The sequence below is a fragment of the Dipteris shenzhenensis genome, chromosome 19, assembly GCF_047967505.1.
Source record: "Dipteris shenzhenensis isolate YYH24624 ecotype China chromosome 19, Dip_SZ_1.0, whole genome shotgun sequence".
NCBI lineage: Eukaryota > Viridiplantae > Streptophyta > Polypodiopsida > Gleicheniales > Dipteridaceae > Dipteris > Dipteris shenzhenensis.
The window spans coordinates 46,333,379-46,349,453 of NC_141614.1; the positions used below are offsets into that span (position 1 = coordinate 46,333,379).

The window sequence follows — 16,075 nt, forward strand, 5'->3', positions numbered from 1 at the left end:
GACTCTATTTTTGCCCTTGGAGACTCCAAGTTGCTCGAGTATTTTCATGTGAACTATTAGCTATACCCGTAATACCTACAAAAGGCATTGAGTCTGTGGACTTGTATTTCCCCTCCATTATTACAACAGAGGACCTTGATCTGCTTCCTAGTTTGCTTTTCAACCAAGGCTTTGTAGTCTTTAAAGATGTTAAGTGTGTTAGAATTTGTTTTCAAGAAATCTATCCAAGTCTTCTGATAGACCATGTGAAAGCATAGACCCATACATTAGAATTTATGAACTAAAGAAAACTTGTTCGTCTAGGAGTACTAGATTGGTTTCCTCCTCTTCCAATGTTTCCTCTACCTTTGGGATTCCATGTCCTCCCCTAAGAGATAGGACCATGATGTTGATGTTGATGTTAAAATGAGAATGGAGACTCTTTTGCTTTCTATTAGAAGTGTTCCCTGTTCCTTGCTGGTGAGATTGAATAGTTTTTGTGTCTTTGCCTCTAGGGAATCCTCTTCTTTTGGCTAAACAGGCATGGTCATGATGCTTGGAATCAATATTTACACCTCTTCTCATGTGCTAGGAGTTGCCTATTTTTCTAGGAGTACTAGACCGGTTTCCTCCTCTTCTTCTAGCTTTGGGATCCTTGTCTCCCTCTATGTGGTAGGACCATGATGTTGATGCTAATGTTTGGATGAAGATGGAGACTACCTACCATGGCTATGAGAAGTGCTTCCCCTTCCTTGATTGCTATATCGACTAGTGTTTCTGCCTTTTCCTTTACGGTATCATCTTCCTTTGGCTAAAAAGGTATGGTAATGACCTCATGTGCTAATGCGTAAGATATTTGACATGAGTTTAAATGAAGGCAGTGAACCTCTTATGACTATTGCAAACACGAAATGATACATAGTCTTTTCCTAGCCTATTGAGAGTTATATGGACTAGTATTTCTAGCTTGATCTCTTGACCGATTGAAGTTAATTGATCACTAACATCCATCAATCTAATGAGGTATTCTGGTCTTGTACCAGTTTGTAGCTTGAGGCAATGTAACTAATTTTCTTTGCATGCGCACGTGTGTTGATAGTAACCAAAAGTCTTTACAAGGCTTGATATAAGTAACTGTAGGAGCCAATGCAGAAATAGACAACTAGTGATATTAAAAGGGTGGCATGTGATTGCAATTATCCTAAAATCAGTGAGCCAACTGCCAAGTCAGTCACAAAAATCAAACTACCCACTACCAAGGTAGAACCAAGTGCACTAATTCTATTAGGGACTAATCAAGTTGTTCAAGCAAGGGCTTAATTGGCTTGGTCGAGTTGAATCTCCTCTAAGATACACTAATCTACACATCAATATGAGAAATTATGATGTTGATAGGCAAAATTTGAGATGTGAATTCGCCATTACATAGAGCACCAAAAATGAGCACTTCTCTTTTTTTGTTGCTTGTGAAATTTCTTTGAGATTAAATTTTATGGCAATTAGAAGATCACCTAACTTTCATTCAAAAGTGCTGATGTGGCAAGGTGCAGGTGAGGTGGCACTAGATGCCACATGTAAAATGATAATACAATGCTAATGATTATGGAGGCATGCTAAATTGGTGATGTGTCAATGTCCACGTGTGCGTGATGATTGTGCACTACCCATTGGACTGTTGTTCCATGTGGTAGCTATGATGATGTGGCAATGGCAATACCTGAGTGGAGCTACTATGACACTTGGTTGTGCACAATTGGCACTAGGATTTTGAGAGAGAATCACAACACATCAATCTATGTGATGGCGGCTGATAGACACATAGAGACAGGGGCAACAGCTGGTAAAAGTAGAGGAGGCTTGACATGGATAGACTATAGGTGTGATAGAGGTGCAAGCAATGGACGATGGGTAGGTTTTTGACACCATGGATTGTGTGTGAGTGACAAGCAAAGATGGGAGACCTATAGGTGCAGGCTAACACATGGTGCAAACTAGTTCGAGACTTGGGAGATTGTTGTGGCTGGGAGACTTGGTGCAGATGATGGGGTGTTGTAGATTTGATGCAAAGCGGGAGGGTTGGATAGTAGGCATTCAACAGTGCAAAGTTATACCCAGTAGACTATGCAAATAGAGGAGTCGTCATAGGATAGACAAACTTTGCAGAAATGATGGGCAGTTGGTGGAGTTGTGCATGTGGTAGATTGTAGGTGTGCTAATGGAGTTGCACGCGGTGGTAGAGTTTAGGTCTACTGACCGATTGTGTATGCAAGAGCTTCAAGGGAAGCACATAAAGAGTTAGGTTGATCGCAAAAATGAGGAGCAATTACAAAGCTTTGTAAGCAAACAGACCAAGATACATGATTTTTAAGATGGCCAAAAAGTCTAGTGGGTACTACGGCTACCCAACAAGGATTTTGAGAACGGTAGCTCATAGGATCAAAGGCTTACAATGGCACAACACATATATGACAGAGCTAAGGGTGACATGGTGCAGTAGGCTCAAAGCAATGGACCTTTGTACATGGGGCATGAAAAATGAAACTTTGTACCTATGGAAGATCATGTATTGGGCCTAAAGAATGGAACTTTGGGATGTCATCTGGGCACATACAAGGGAACTTTAGGATGGATGCCAGAAGCAAAGGAATGATTCGCCACCCACAACAAGGAGGCTCTAGGGTCGACAAATTTGACGCATGGAGGGTTCAGACCACAAGGAGATGTTCGAGAAGTGTACTAGCAATCTAGAAAGCCAATGATGGATGTGATGGAGCTCGAGACAAAGTAACCTGAGAATCAAAGAAACCTTTGAATGCTTTTACGCTCACATTATTCTCAGAATGCACAAGGGGATCTTCCACACGTGACGTTTCCTACAAAATGCTAAGAAACTCTCTCCCAATTTTCAAGCAGATTGTCAAACAAACAAAATTTTGGGAACTCACGTGTAGAATGCTTCGAGCTAAGGTATCTTGAGCTAGAAAGCTCAAATCTAGCTGCTGTAAAAAGAAAAAGTGCAACATCTCCCTAGGCTACAAGATGGCCACAAGAATCGCTACAAATCCTTCAAGCACAATGAACACCATATCGAGATAGTAAGGGAGAGAAGAGTGCATGATATACTAAATGTATTATGAGCATGATGATATGTACACCTTTACCCCTTAGGGTTAGGGAGTACTCTATGCCCTTATAGTGTACTCTATAGAATAGGTATTTCACACTCTTCTTAATATAATGTTACATGGTAGTGATTGGTATGTGTATAGCAACACATCCAAGCACATGACAAAGACATGGGAGTGGTTCTAGGACCTTGCCAAAGTGTGTTCCAAATCCAATGTCATTGTGGCCAACAATTGTAGCTATCCCATTAAGGGAACCAGAAGCATGCCACTCATACAATCGATGGTGTTTCCATAGTGCTAACAAAGGTATTTGTATCCTGGATCTATGTAAGAACCTACCTCATGCCATCCAGCTTGTAAGATACAGGATGAGTGGTTTTTTATAAAGATGATATCATCATTGGTCTAAAGCCATCATCGATAAGTTTATAAGGATGAGGGTGGTTTTTTATAAAGATGATATCATCATTGGTCTAAAGCCACATATAAGTTTATTGCTCAAGAGGTAAAGGAGGAACACCACATCCAAGTCATCCCAACAAAATGGGGTGGAAAAAAAGAAGAACCGAGTGATGAAGCTCATTATTTCTCACCTCCATTCTCATCTTCCTTTCTCTTACCATCATTTCAAGGACTAGAAATCAGTTCCACATGCTTGCCTTCGATTGTCTTCACATGCCCCAAGCGAATCTATGGACACAAGCTTGATTCCAAACTCTTTCGTTTGAACTCTCTACACACTAGCCTTTAGTACATTTGCCACAACAATATCCATTGCATCCTTCTTGTTGAACTCTTTTGTGGCAATTCTACATGGCACAATCACTCTCCTTACAAATATAATGTGTCTAGAGAAGATGCACTTGTGTGTGGACCAAACCATTAAAGAGCTTGACATCAAAGTAGGCTAGCCTTTCTTAAGTCCCATTCTAAAGGATCCACACCCATCTAACACCTTGACAAGTCCTTGCCAACAGATGAATAAGCAAAAGTTTCTCAAGTTTGTCTCAACTTCACAAGTATGTCGTATGATGAAATCATCCTTGAGAAAGACAAGTACACTCCTCCCTTAGCTAAGTTTGCTAACTCAAGCTTATCATATGACATTATGCTTCATTTTCCCACCCTTGCATTCTCCTGCTTGTGCTCTTCGCACAATATCTACTTCAAGCAAAATATAGGCCTCCTTGTTTGGGATATCTATTAAACCCACACTTAAAAAGCACCCCACCTTGTCCACATATGAAACGTGTTAAGGTTCACCAAGACTCTGAGGTTCCTCAAGCAAGACTTCGAAACCCTAGTCACCTAACAAACTCACTCTCAACTTGCTCATGAAAAAATAGTAACATTTTGGTTGCATCTAAGTTGTCACAACTTGCTTGAAGGCCCGCATCAAAAAAATGAAAAACTTAGGTTAGATCATCGCACTTTGACAAATTTTGCAAAGCCACAGTAGTCCAAAATCTCTTCAATCTCTTCATTCAAGCTACAATTGCTTGTGAAGTCTAAACGATTTCATTTTAGTCTCTCCCAAACGAGCATCTAAATCTAGCTGATAGGGCAACACACCATTTAAGATAGAAAGAATTATCACAATACCAACAGGCCATAAGTTAAATTGCTAGGAATGGGGCTTTTTCACTTCATTGATACTACATGTGACAATTCCGCTGCCTGCTAATAAATCTTGCCAGTTACATTACTGGTGGACTCCAGTACCATTTTTTGAGCAAGCGTTTCATTCCAGACCAAAAAAAATCCACATCAAACGTCCAGAAGGTTTGCATTTTGTACAACTGTCCACTCAAGGAGGTTTATAAGTATCCCGTTTGTATTACAATTTCCCTAGAAGCCGAATCCAGCATCCTCATCCCTTTCATCTGGTGCACTGAAATCTGGGTCATGCTCCCTTATCTTTACGTCTGCATCTTCTCCAAACTGTATAGCGTTGTCTATATGTGACAACAAGTAATGGATGCTGCAGAGAAAAGTCAGAGTTTTTAACAGTGCGTTGTTTACACCATAGAAGGCATTTGAATTAGTAAACTTTGACTTCTTTTAAAGGGCTGCAAACCTCTTTTCTTTCCTAACGTCAAGTGGTAAGAAGTTCACCATACTGAAATCATCAATCTGCATGTAGGTTGTGAATATAAGAGCAACCAACTTCTAGCAAAGAAAATTAAATAACAAGATGTGGAGTCAATAAAATATACAATCAGCAGCCCCAGTCATGGAAAGGCAAGAGAGAGTACAAGTTCTGCTAATGAATGGTTTAATTTTGCAAAGCGCGGCGCCATTTGCTGATTGAGATCAGCTAGGAGTAATCTGGTATCTGGATCCAAGAACCTAGATCCCAACCACATCATGTACTTAATGGGTATCACGTATCTCAATACGACAAACCAGTAAAGCAGATTTCTTACAGCAAACCTACCTATCGATGCCCTTCTTGCTTTCTAAAAGATCCATTTTTGTCAACACATTGATGTGCGGCAATTCTAGTTGTATCATTGCCGAAAGAGATGCCAAACAGCCACTAAGATATTTTGTGACCTCTGTGACAAACTGCAGGAATCAAAAGAATGAGTCAGCAGGTGAATAATTTGTCTAATGGAAGAGGACACAACTTAATGGAGAGGGGTAGAATTTTACCAGCTGAAATATGGGAGGGGGATTTCAAAAGATGACAAATGCTTACTCTGAAGGATACATGTGCTTAATGAGGCAAACATTTACCTGAGAGTCAAGCAGGTAAACAGCACACACTTGAAAATCCCAACGTTTTAATTGATCAACGAAAGTTCTTAGCACTGGAATGTGAGAATAAAGTTCAATCTGCCCTGCAAAATACAGAAAGAGCAAATTCAGGCAAAGTCAATCGAGCTAATGATCACTGTGTGGAATATCCTCAGTTGATATTAGGCCTTTTCTTCGACTTTATTTATACTCTCTTTTCCAGACTTTCTTGTTCAAAGATCCTTCTGTATACAAGGCATCCAGAATTAAGCTTTTCCATGAATTATGTACACAACAAGTGTTATTCCTCACATCTGGTCATAGCAGATGTAATAGTACGAACCTCTCAAGGCTTGGCTCTTAAAAAAATAAACCCTTACATGTCTTGAGGATAAAAATGAAGACCTTCTTGCAATGATGCTGGTTTTGACCCCGCCTCGAAGGCAGAACAGCTTGGGTACACTGTGGCGCAGGATGGGATCAAGTTAGTGTATCAAGATTTCACGGAGCCTTTTATTCAGGGTGGCTTGGAAAGTTAGGAACATATGTACAGAATGTTGAAAAATGGCAAGACTGTGTGAGCTGTACACTACATGAATTAGAGAGAAGGCAAGGAATATATACAAATATTCCACTCCCCTAGGGACGTATTGTCCATATCTGACACGAGCAGTCAGTGCAATTTACATATTCAAACACCCCTCTTACAGTGCTTTCAGGTGAATTTTGCGCAAAATGCATCCCTCACATACATGTCTAGGAGGTAATAATAGCAAAGGCATATTCAGTACCATGTTTGTCTTTGCACTAGCTGTAAACTTGTATAGTTTACATCCCAAATCTAGCATGCTATAACTCTCTTTCATGGCAGGAGTAAAGATGGTTGGCAAACAAGCATCATGCTTGTTGCTATCAAATCTATCCAGCTGAATGAAGATTAATATCTGGCACATAAAGTACAGCTCTGTCACATCCACCCGCCAACCAATCTGGTTGGACCATGCCGGTCAACCGATCAGCTAGGTCGGCCTGACCTGATCGGCTCCTCCAGTTTTCCAAGCCTGCAGCCGCGCAGTTTTCAGCTCCAATACTTGGCAATTTTGCCATCAATTCGGGCCGAGATCCACGCAGCAAGTGTGTGGCAGGGACACTGGCCAGAGATGCATTTCTGTCCTGTTTCAGTAGCATAGCTCATGCTCCCACAGTCGCCTAGTCCAGCACACAGTTTCCACCTCAGTGGGAGGTACCAGCTGAGTTTTGAAGCAGTAGAACAGCACATGATGCATAGACTTGTATCCATTTTGTATGCCGATTGGCACTCACGTACAGACGGTAGTTGGGGCATTTTCACCTGCATTTATACATCATAAATAAAGCATGTAAGTCACTTCTTGCTTGCTGATTTTTAACAGCCATGTCTGCAATTAATGATGGCATCCATACATAGCCTCAAACGGGCTCATGCCAATAGAAAGGTGCTTGGTACTGTTGTAACAAAATTCAGCAAGTGCCAACCACTTATCCCAAGACTTCTGTGTGTCATGACAGAAGTGCCTCAAGTACTGCTCCAACCATTTGTTCACCCTTTCTGACTGACCATCAGTCTGAGGGGGGTAAGCAGTGCTCGGTGTAAGGAAGGTACCCACTGCTGCAAATAATTCCTGCCAAAATTGACCCATGAGTTTTAATTTTTGGCATCACACCATCAACTCTTTGAAACCTTTCCAAGAGATTGGTTTCTAAGGTGAATCCCTCATGTATCGCCACCATGTATGCGCATAATCCTGCATATCCATGCCTGCAAAGATGATATGCTCCTCATCCGTCTTGGGGTAGAAGCGGAAGTAATCCTCTAGCTTCGTGAGCCACTCCTCCAGTTCATTTGGAGTGCGAGTGTCCCCTTTAAACTTATCACAGAGAGCTTATCCTTCACATCCTTCGTTGCAAAGCCCTTGTGAGGATAACCACCAGATGTGCATGCATCATCACGCCTAAGATTGACGTACTAATGGAAAGGCATGTCATCACGTATGTCGTCGGGCAAGGCCCAGTATGACTGCAAAGCATCTGAAAGCATCTCATCAAGGGTAGCCTGCTGCCCACCACTAACACCCTGCTGCATATGAGCACCATTCACCTGATGCATAGGCTATGTATAACTGTATGTGCTCACCGGCGGAGCAGTAGGCATCTGCACACCCTGCTGTGGCTGCCTGCCAAAAGCATCCTGCTGAAATAATGGCATACCAAAAGACTCGGTAGAGGGTTGACCTTGCTCCCATGGAAAAGTGCTGCCCTGCAAACCAAAACCAGGTCCCGGCATACCAGACTGATGCATACCCATAGGTCTGCCCAAAAAAGATGGCTCAGCCTGGGTAGGCACAGGCAAGGCATCATCTCTATCCGAGTAACCCCCATGCTGGGGTGCATGCAAATGCTCGGAAGACTGGTAATCATAAGTGCGATAGGTATCTGCCATGAAACGCCTGCATGGCATAGAGAACGCATCCTGACTGTCTGACTGTCTGACTGATCCCCATGCTGATGTGTGGACTGCTTGCCCTTATCCTGCACAGCAATGGCAGAAGAGATCTGCCCCATCTGAGCAAGAGCAGTGTTCTGCTGAGCCATGGCTATGGTGAGCTGCTGACCTAGCTGCTGCCCCATCTGGCTGAAAGCACCCTGAAGCAGAGGCAAGGGCATCCAAAAACTGTGCATCCCTGTGAGAAGGAGAAGCAGGGCACGTAATGGCCGGTGCACCCTCCATAACTGAAACCTGCTCTTGCTGAGCGACCTCATCACCGTCGTGAGAAAATTCATCAACACGGGGGGCACATCTAGGTGCCATCGGTTAGACGAGTGCCTGCGCGAGCACTGGAGATGTACTCTGCTAGAAAGGCTGCACCGTGTGCAAGGGAAACTCGAACAGAAATGTGAAGATAACGTGCGGAAGAGGGAGCCAGATATGGCCGAGAAAGGGGGCAGAACAGCCTGGAACAGGGCTGGAACAGTCTGCAGTCTTTTTTATTTTTATTTTTTTGTTTAAACCTAAGTCACCTAGGACAGTTAGTACACCCAGCTAAGACCTAAAAGACACTTAAAATACTTAAGACACTTAGGACACTCAAAACCCAACCTAGCCACCCAGGGTTAAGCTAGTTGCCACCCAACCACCCGCGTGAACCTACCCTCAACCAAAACCCAAATAACCAAAGGGTGAAGATCAAAAGAATTTTTTCAGAACTGAATCTCGAAACGTCGGTGACGCAAAATGGCGGACAAATTGACGTGACGCGAAACGACAAGATGAGATGGAAATTGGATGGGGATGGCGAATTGCGCTACGGGCAGATTGCTGCAACTCCTCGCTGTGGCGAATTTGTCTCGCTGAGGACAGATTGCTGAGGCTCAAACTTGCAACACAGGCTGCTGGGCAGCAACGCAATCACGCGATACAAGCGCCTGTCTTTGTTGTGTTGGGGCAGACTTTCTCCACCCAAGGCTGGCTGGGCAGATGCTCCTGTTATCGCCCAACAAGACTGAGAGTGCTTTGGGCTGAGAGTGCCTGGAAGGTAGCTGGTCACGATTCTAAATCAAAAGCTTGGTCGAAGCTAAGCCACATCGTGAATTGGGAGGAGAACTCCAAATTGTGGACACTTCTGATTTCGCCCAAATTTCGCCAATTCCTGGACGAGCTGCACGCCAGATAGATCACTGGATAAGGAAGCGAATAGCGGCAAATCTTGTGTTTTTTTTTTTGTTAGACCACAAGCTGCTGGGCAGATTATCGTTGGGAAGCAGGTGCCAAGGTCTGATGCTCTGATACCAATGTAATGAAGGGGAACGGGGAAGAGGAAAGCCACGAAAGGCAGGGATAGAGGAGAGAGTGCAAGGGGAGAGAGATAGAGAGAGAGTGCAAGGGGAGAGAGAGAGAGAGAGAGTGCAAGGGGAAGACAGAATCGTGGGGAAGGAAACAGGAGGGAAAAGGCACAGGATAAGATTGTCACATCAAAATGTACCTTACAATGATTTGGGGGTGGACTTATATAGTTCCCCCAATCTTCCATCATCCTCCCTCCTATTTCCCGCCTATTTCCTGCTATTTTCACACCTTCATTACATGGAGACGGCTCATGATTACTATCGGGCTAATTAAATCAAGACCCTTTTTCCGTCATGCTAGCAAGGGACATTGAGAAGTGCAAAGCAATGCACCCCTCGAAAGAAGGAAATGCATTGGCACTTTCTTTCTTTAGAGGCTTGGGCAAATGAGAGGATAGACAAATGAAGAGGCAAGTCATTTTTTACAAAGGAGCAAATGAATTTAGGTTCAATAGGTAAACCAGAATCGGTTGCCGCGATGTAGATTCTATAGTCTTCTTTCCTTTGTTCCTCTCTCCCCATGTATGGGGCACCTTTCCGGGAGGGAGACCTCTCAGTAATTAAGCAGAGAGATTTGAGAGACCACATGCAATTATAGGGTCAAAGATGATTCGAAGTAAGCCCTCATTCCTCAAGAGATAGTGCAAGCGGAGGTGTTATGACGCCACTTCAGAGCGATGCTATTTTCAAGACAATGACGCGTCTATACCGGGCATGGAATATGCCTAGCCAGAGATGACCGAGATTGGCCTTGGAGTCATCCATGAGACTAGGATGCAAAAAAGTCAGCACGGCCCAGTATGCACGTATATCCTAGACGTTTTCTAGCCAAGGTATCCAAATGGATCGACTCACGCCCCTCCACTATAGTCTAGCTGACCCATCTCCCACGCGGTCCCCTGAGATGAGATCAACCATAGCATATGGTTGGATCAGCTCCAGCTCACACAACACGAGCTTTTTGTTTTGGGGGAGGAGCTAAGAGTCCCCCTATTTTTTTTATCGGCATACACCTGATAGAGATACAAAGACACACAGATGTTAGAAATACGGTGATCTCCTATCTGTACTATAGGAAGTAAGTGCTTCTATGTGGCTTTACCCATCTGAGATAGACATAGTATTCTCTTTCTTCCTCCTCGGACTTCTGCAGTTAATTTGGGGCAGAATTGTCAGGGGGATTGGATGGATGAAGGGCTGCATAAGGGGTTGGTTAGGGCCTGGTAAGGGCCACCTTTGGGTCACGCACAGCAGGGCAGGTTGGGGCCAGTTCGGTCAGCGGCCAAACAGGTCAGGTTAAACCGACCAGCCCAACCAGGGCTAGTCGGGCCTGACAGAGCAGACTAACCAGCAAGGGTTGCCCCCATATAAATAGGGCACACCTGGCCCTTGTATTGCGCAGTCCTCTCTCTATTCACAGTTCTGCTTCCTTTCTAGTTGCAATTCTATTCTCTCTGTTCGCACAGGTCCGCTGCACCTTTGCCTAGAGAGACCCTACTGAGAAGGATCACACAACAAGAGGAGATACCGACACACAAGAAAGCGAGGGATCCAACATGGATGCGCCACAGACTTCTATGCCTTTGAGTCAGTGCCAGGACACGGAGGAGAGGAGGTTCGATTAGCAAGATGAGGAGACGAGGAGACGGAACTGGAGTCGCAAAGACCGAGTGCACGGCAGAGACAGACTAGGAGGTTCAGTCTGTTTCAAACTCTACTCAGACCACCAAACACGAGGGATCACCATTGATATGGAACAACACATACAAAGAAGAGAGATCACGCTCCCCACCACTTAAAGAGACGACTCAACAAGAAGATGAACTAAATGATCATGTAGAAAACAGCACAAATGCTTCACAAAGAGCAAAGGAAGAAACCAAGGGATGCCTCGCAACAACTGGTATGATAAGCAATACATAACAGCCAGCAAATCGTGGAAGACAGTAAACATAACAGGAAAAGAAACAAGAGGGCATACAAGCAGCTAGTAAGAAAGAAGAAGATAAGGTTCTAAGAGAAAAACAGTTCATTCATTTTGAGCAGCCCAAAGAAAATCCCAAAAAGTTATTCCAAAATCTTCACGGAAAAAATCATAGGTGAGGAAAGTGGCATGGAAAGACATGATAAAGTTGTCAAGGACCTTTACGAGAGATAAGGGGACGAAAAGACCAACCAGCATTCTCTATCAAGGCCACAGATGTTATCACAGCAAAAGATGTTGAGAGGGAGCTGAAGAAATCAGCAAATGGGAAGGCTCTGGACTAGCAAGGCCTAATAGCAGAGATGCTGAAATGGGGAGCAGAAAAAACAAAAGAGAATAAGAACCAGCTCCCATGATTTAGAGGGGGAAAAGGCAGACGGACCAGACCAAGAATTTGAAGGGAGGCAAGAATCTGTCAAATCTGCCGGTTTACTGTAGAGGATACATGCATATCAGGGAAAATAAGAAAAAGGAAACCACCTCTCTCAAGCAAGCCTATGCCACGTTGCACGCACTTCAATGACCCCATGAATGTGGCTTCCTCTGGTGTCCAACTTTTTAGCACACCTTGGTGGTCTGCAATTTTCCCATCTCCATTGTCTTTGCATTCATCCACATTAGTTGTGGGTCCCAAAGGAGCAGACAGTTTGCGCACCAGCTCAGCCCACATGATTTCATTTGGAGAATCGAACCAAGGTACTCAATTTAGCACACAAGGTGAGAAATCAAATGCTCCTCCGGCAATCTGGTTCATTCTTAGCTTACATGTGTCAACTGAGACATGTACCACAAAATTAAATAAGCCCTGTCATAAAAATTTGTGCCACAATGTGCACAAGAGCAAGAACACCATTTGACAGTTCTTTAAAGAGAGAGAGTGCCCAATTTCCGAAGTAGGGCTTATTGTCACAGGCTTTATAAAAGGCATTACCCATCTAAATGACAACAGCAGCACGTCCCGAACTGCAGCTCACATCCTATGTCGCAAGGACACCAGATTGGCTGACATTCTATGTTGTAACTGGACTCCAGAAGGTTTCCTTTGTCTTATTTGTCCAATTCCACATAAGAGAATTTGTATTTCGTTTGACAGTAAATTGCTACGGCATCACAGTTAGCTGCTCAGAGAATCATATTTTGTCATCTTCAGGCAAAGAAATTCATCGCCACTCTATGTGCCACTTACACACGCCTTGCAACACTGTCTGTACCTCTTCCAACACTCTTGGAATCTCCATGCTTGATATACATAAATAAGCGTGTCCAGGAAAAGAAACTCACCAGGACAGTCAAACACTAGATAATCATCATCAATGTAATCCTCCAACTGCTCTGCCATCCAATCATCAAGGTTTTCTGCCAAGTATCTGATGCCAGTCAAGGTGACCTCCGGAACCAAACGTTTTTACCGCATTCAAAGGAAGTGCTGAGCCCTTATTCAACCTACAATCACATCTTCCCATTTACCGACGTATTAGCAACGAAATCAGCAATCGCCTTCTTGTAAAGGATACTCCATGCAGTAGACAAGTCCACCATTTGGGCCAAGTTCTAGCTCTTCCATCACATCCTCTAGAGATATAAGTTCCCGTATATCTGTTTCCATGCTCCATACCACACGATGCCAGTGAGATCTCCACAGGCTTCAAGATGCTCATGCGACGTCTGGCGACAAAGGGAAGAATTCAATGTCGTTTGCAAGTCCTACCTACAGACACAGGATAGTCAAAATGCTCAGCAGCTGGATCCAGATTGACGATATGAACCACGCGACCTATGCTCTCGCAGTGCCGATGTAAGTTGGAGCAGTACGTCGACTGCAAAACCGGAAAATATTCTGTTATCGATTATCTATGTATCTATATTGGTATCTATACGAATACATGCAGGGCATCCGCATGCAAGTAAGGCCCAAGAAGCTGCAAAGTCGTGTACGCCTTCGCTCTTGCAAATTGGCCCAAACCCAAAACGATAAACACAGGGATATGCTTCCAGAAGCCAGTCGACACAAGAATCTCTGACCTTGCCACTGCCCGCGGGGCCAATGACCAGCTGGGCGTAGCGAGGCATGGCAAGGGGAGGCGGAAGTCAGTTGAGCAAGAAGAGGAGAGTGGTCTGGAGGATCGGGCAGGCAGAGAGGACGGCAACGGCGCTGTAAGCTGCACACCAGACAGCTCCGGCGATGAAGAAGGAGAAGACACTGCGAAAATCCATAGCCAAAAGCTCGAAAAACCTTAAGGGGTTAAGCAAAACGAAGAATTAAAAAAACGAGAGAGAGAGAGAGAGAGCGCGCGCGCCTCTGAGCTTTTATATGCAGTTGTTGAACGCCATAGCCTTTACCCCTTCTTTCCCAAAAACTCTCCCTTGTAAAACAGCACACACAAGTTACCCTTCCCTCAAGTTGTCACTTTTATACTCTTTCAAAGGTTGTGCTATAGTGGAGAATTGCTTGGAGGTAGTGCTATCTATAGTGGAGAATTGCTTGTGAATTTCTGCTTTTTTTTCCCCAAAAAGAAAAACCTTCTATCCTTGAACTTCTTTAGTAGGGCATCCGAACCTTCCCCATCTCATGTATAAGATATGCGCATTGTCTCCACCATGAGGTCATTGCTTGCATAATGGTGTACTTCACTTGAGACCATCTACCCTAAAAAATAAGACCAACAACTTAGATAGACATGGCAATACCTAGCTATATAGGGCACGTGCGTGAGTGCGTGCGTGCATGCATGTGTGTCTATGTGTGTGTTATGAATTAAATATTGATCCCACCCCCCCCCCCCCCAAAAAAAAAACCCCACCCGACTCCTTACACCTCTCCCTCTTTTTCATTCATCCTTTGCTTCACATATGCAATCGGCTTCACTTTTTTTTCTTCCCTCGCCACTCCTCCCACCCCTCTCCTCTTCCCCTTTTACTAACTCTTGGGAAGATTGCATGTTATTATTTGTTTAAGCTATTCCCTAATGGGGACTTAGTGGTTGTACTACCTTTTCTTCTTTTTGGGGGAGGATTGGGGGTGTGGGGGCGAGGGGAGGTGAGGGGTGTTGTAGTTTATTGAGGCCGGTTAAACACTGGCACCCGCCCATGTTCACGCAGGGGTGTAGTCTCGTGTGGCACACACATGGCACAGTGTAATTGGGGGCGCAAAATAAGGGGTGCCCAAGATGTTGGGTGGATAGTCCCCCCGCCCATCGCACGCCCAAGGTTTAAAAGACTTTGACAAAGAGATTCGAATCCTTGTTGTCCAATCCACAGCCCCATTGCCTCAACCACATGGGCAACAAGTCGTCATTGTAATAAGAAGATGCTTTTTATCTTTGATATGGGCACTTGGTGTGTAATAACACACTACCCACCATGAATCTTGTCGCTTGGGCTCCCGCTGGGCGGTGTGTGGTTAACCACCCTAATTGTAACTTAGGAACAACATGCTAATAGCGCATGGTGCCATGCTACGTGATAACACCATGGTAATAGCGCATGGTGTCATGCTACGTGATATAATATTCTTATACTAGCAAATGGGATGGTCTAGTTCGAGTATGACAAAATAAAGAGGTGTGCAGGTGCATTAAAATTAGTCCATATATGGTCTAATTAGAGTTATAAAAAATTATGGGTTTTGAGAAGCAACTCTCAAATGGATACTTGGAAAAGCATTTTAAATAGAGTCTAATACTAGATTCGCATGCACTATATGTTAATATTGATTGTGTGCTTATACCAAAAATAAGTTCAAAACATGAAATGGCCCACAAATTATAAGACTCATTTCCTTATTGAAAATTGGCCCACACACAATTCCAAAAGGCATTATTTTACATTATCAAGACCATGAGAAACCTTTTTTAAATTGTGTGTTCTTCTCCTTTACATCCTAATGGCTTCCTTTCCTCTACCATTGACTCAAAATGTGATATTAGCCTTTTTATCAATTCTTAGATTTGCCACTTTGTTTCCCTTGTGTTTTTGCTTATAAATTCATGCTCTTTTCTTCTACTAGCAACACATTTGAGCATGTGCTCTCTTGTTTTAGGACCATCCACCTGGTACTTGAATTAGTCTCCTTTTTATGTCCATTTAGTAAATTTTAATTTCCATTTTATGTTTATTTAGTAAAATGACATTTGAGCATGCCCTCTCTTGATTATTCTACCTCCAAGTCTCACTTTCATACTACCCCTAATGAGTCTCACCAAGACCCCAATAGTTCCCCCAATCCAAACAATTCGACAGTGTGGAAATCCCACTGTAGCCCTCCTTTTAATGAAGCTTTTAATGAAAGGAAGAGTAGAAGAATAGCAAAAAGACTAAGATAATGTAACATTTTAAAGTCATTTAAAACACTAGTGACCTCCTT

General features: G+C 43.6%; 1 protein-coding gene across 4 annotated transcripts; it reads right to left on the minus strand.

The window, feature by feature from the left end:
- Positions 1–4,704: 4,704 nt before the first annotated feature.
- Positions 4,705–14,252, minus strand: LOC147890537 (P-loop containing nucleoside triphosphate hydrolases superfamily protein). 4 transcript variants are annotated; one of them, XM_087390494.1, is made up of 10 exons: positions 14,018–14,252; positions 13,735–13,871; positions 13,421–13,529; positions 13,227–13,308; positions 12,994–13,079; positions 5,847–5,950; positions 5,545–5,675; positions 5,363–5,456; positions 5,185–5,240; positions 4,706–5,088 (listed from the first exon to the last, which is right to left on the minus strand). In XM_087390494.1, the coding sequence occupies exons 2-10, from the start codon at positions 13,780–13,782 to the stop codon at positions 4,956–4,958; spliced, it is 843 nt and encodes a 280-aa protein (XP_087246620.1). In that variant the 5' UTR covers positions 13,783–13,871; positions 14,018–14,252; the 3' UTR covers positions 4,706–4,955. The 4 variants fall into 4 exon arrangements, with proteins under 4 accessions (XP_087246621.1, XP_087246620.1, XP_087246617.1 ...); XM_087390491.1 differs by having other exon boundaries at positions 14,010–14,252; XM_087390492.1 differs by having other exon boundaries at positions 13,735–13,912; positions 14,010–14,252.
- Between the last annotated feature and the right edge of the window lie 1,823 nt (positions 14,253–16,075).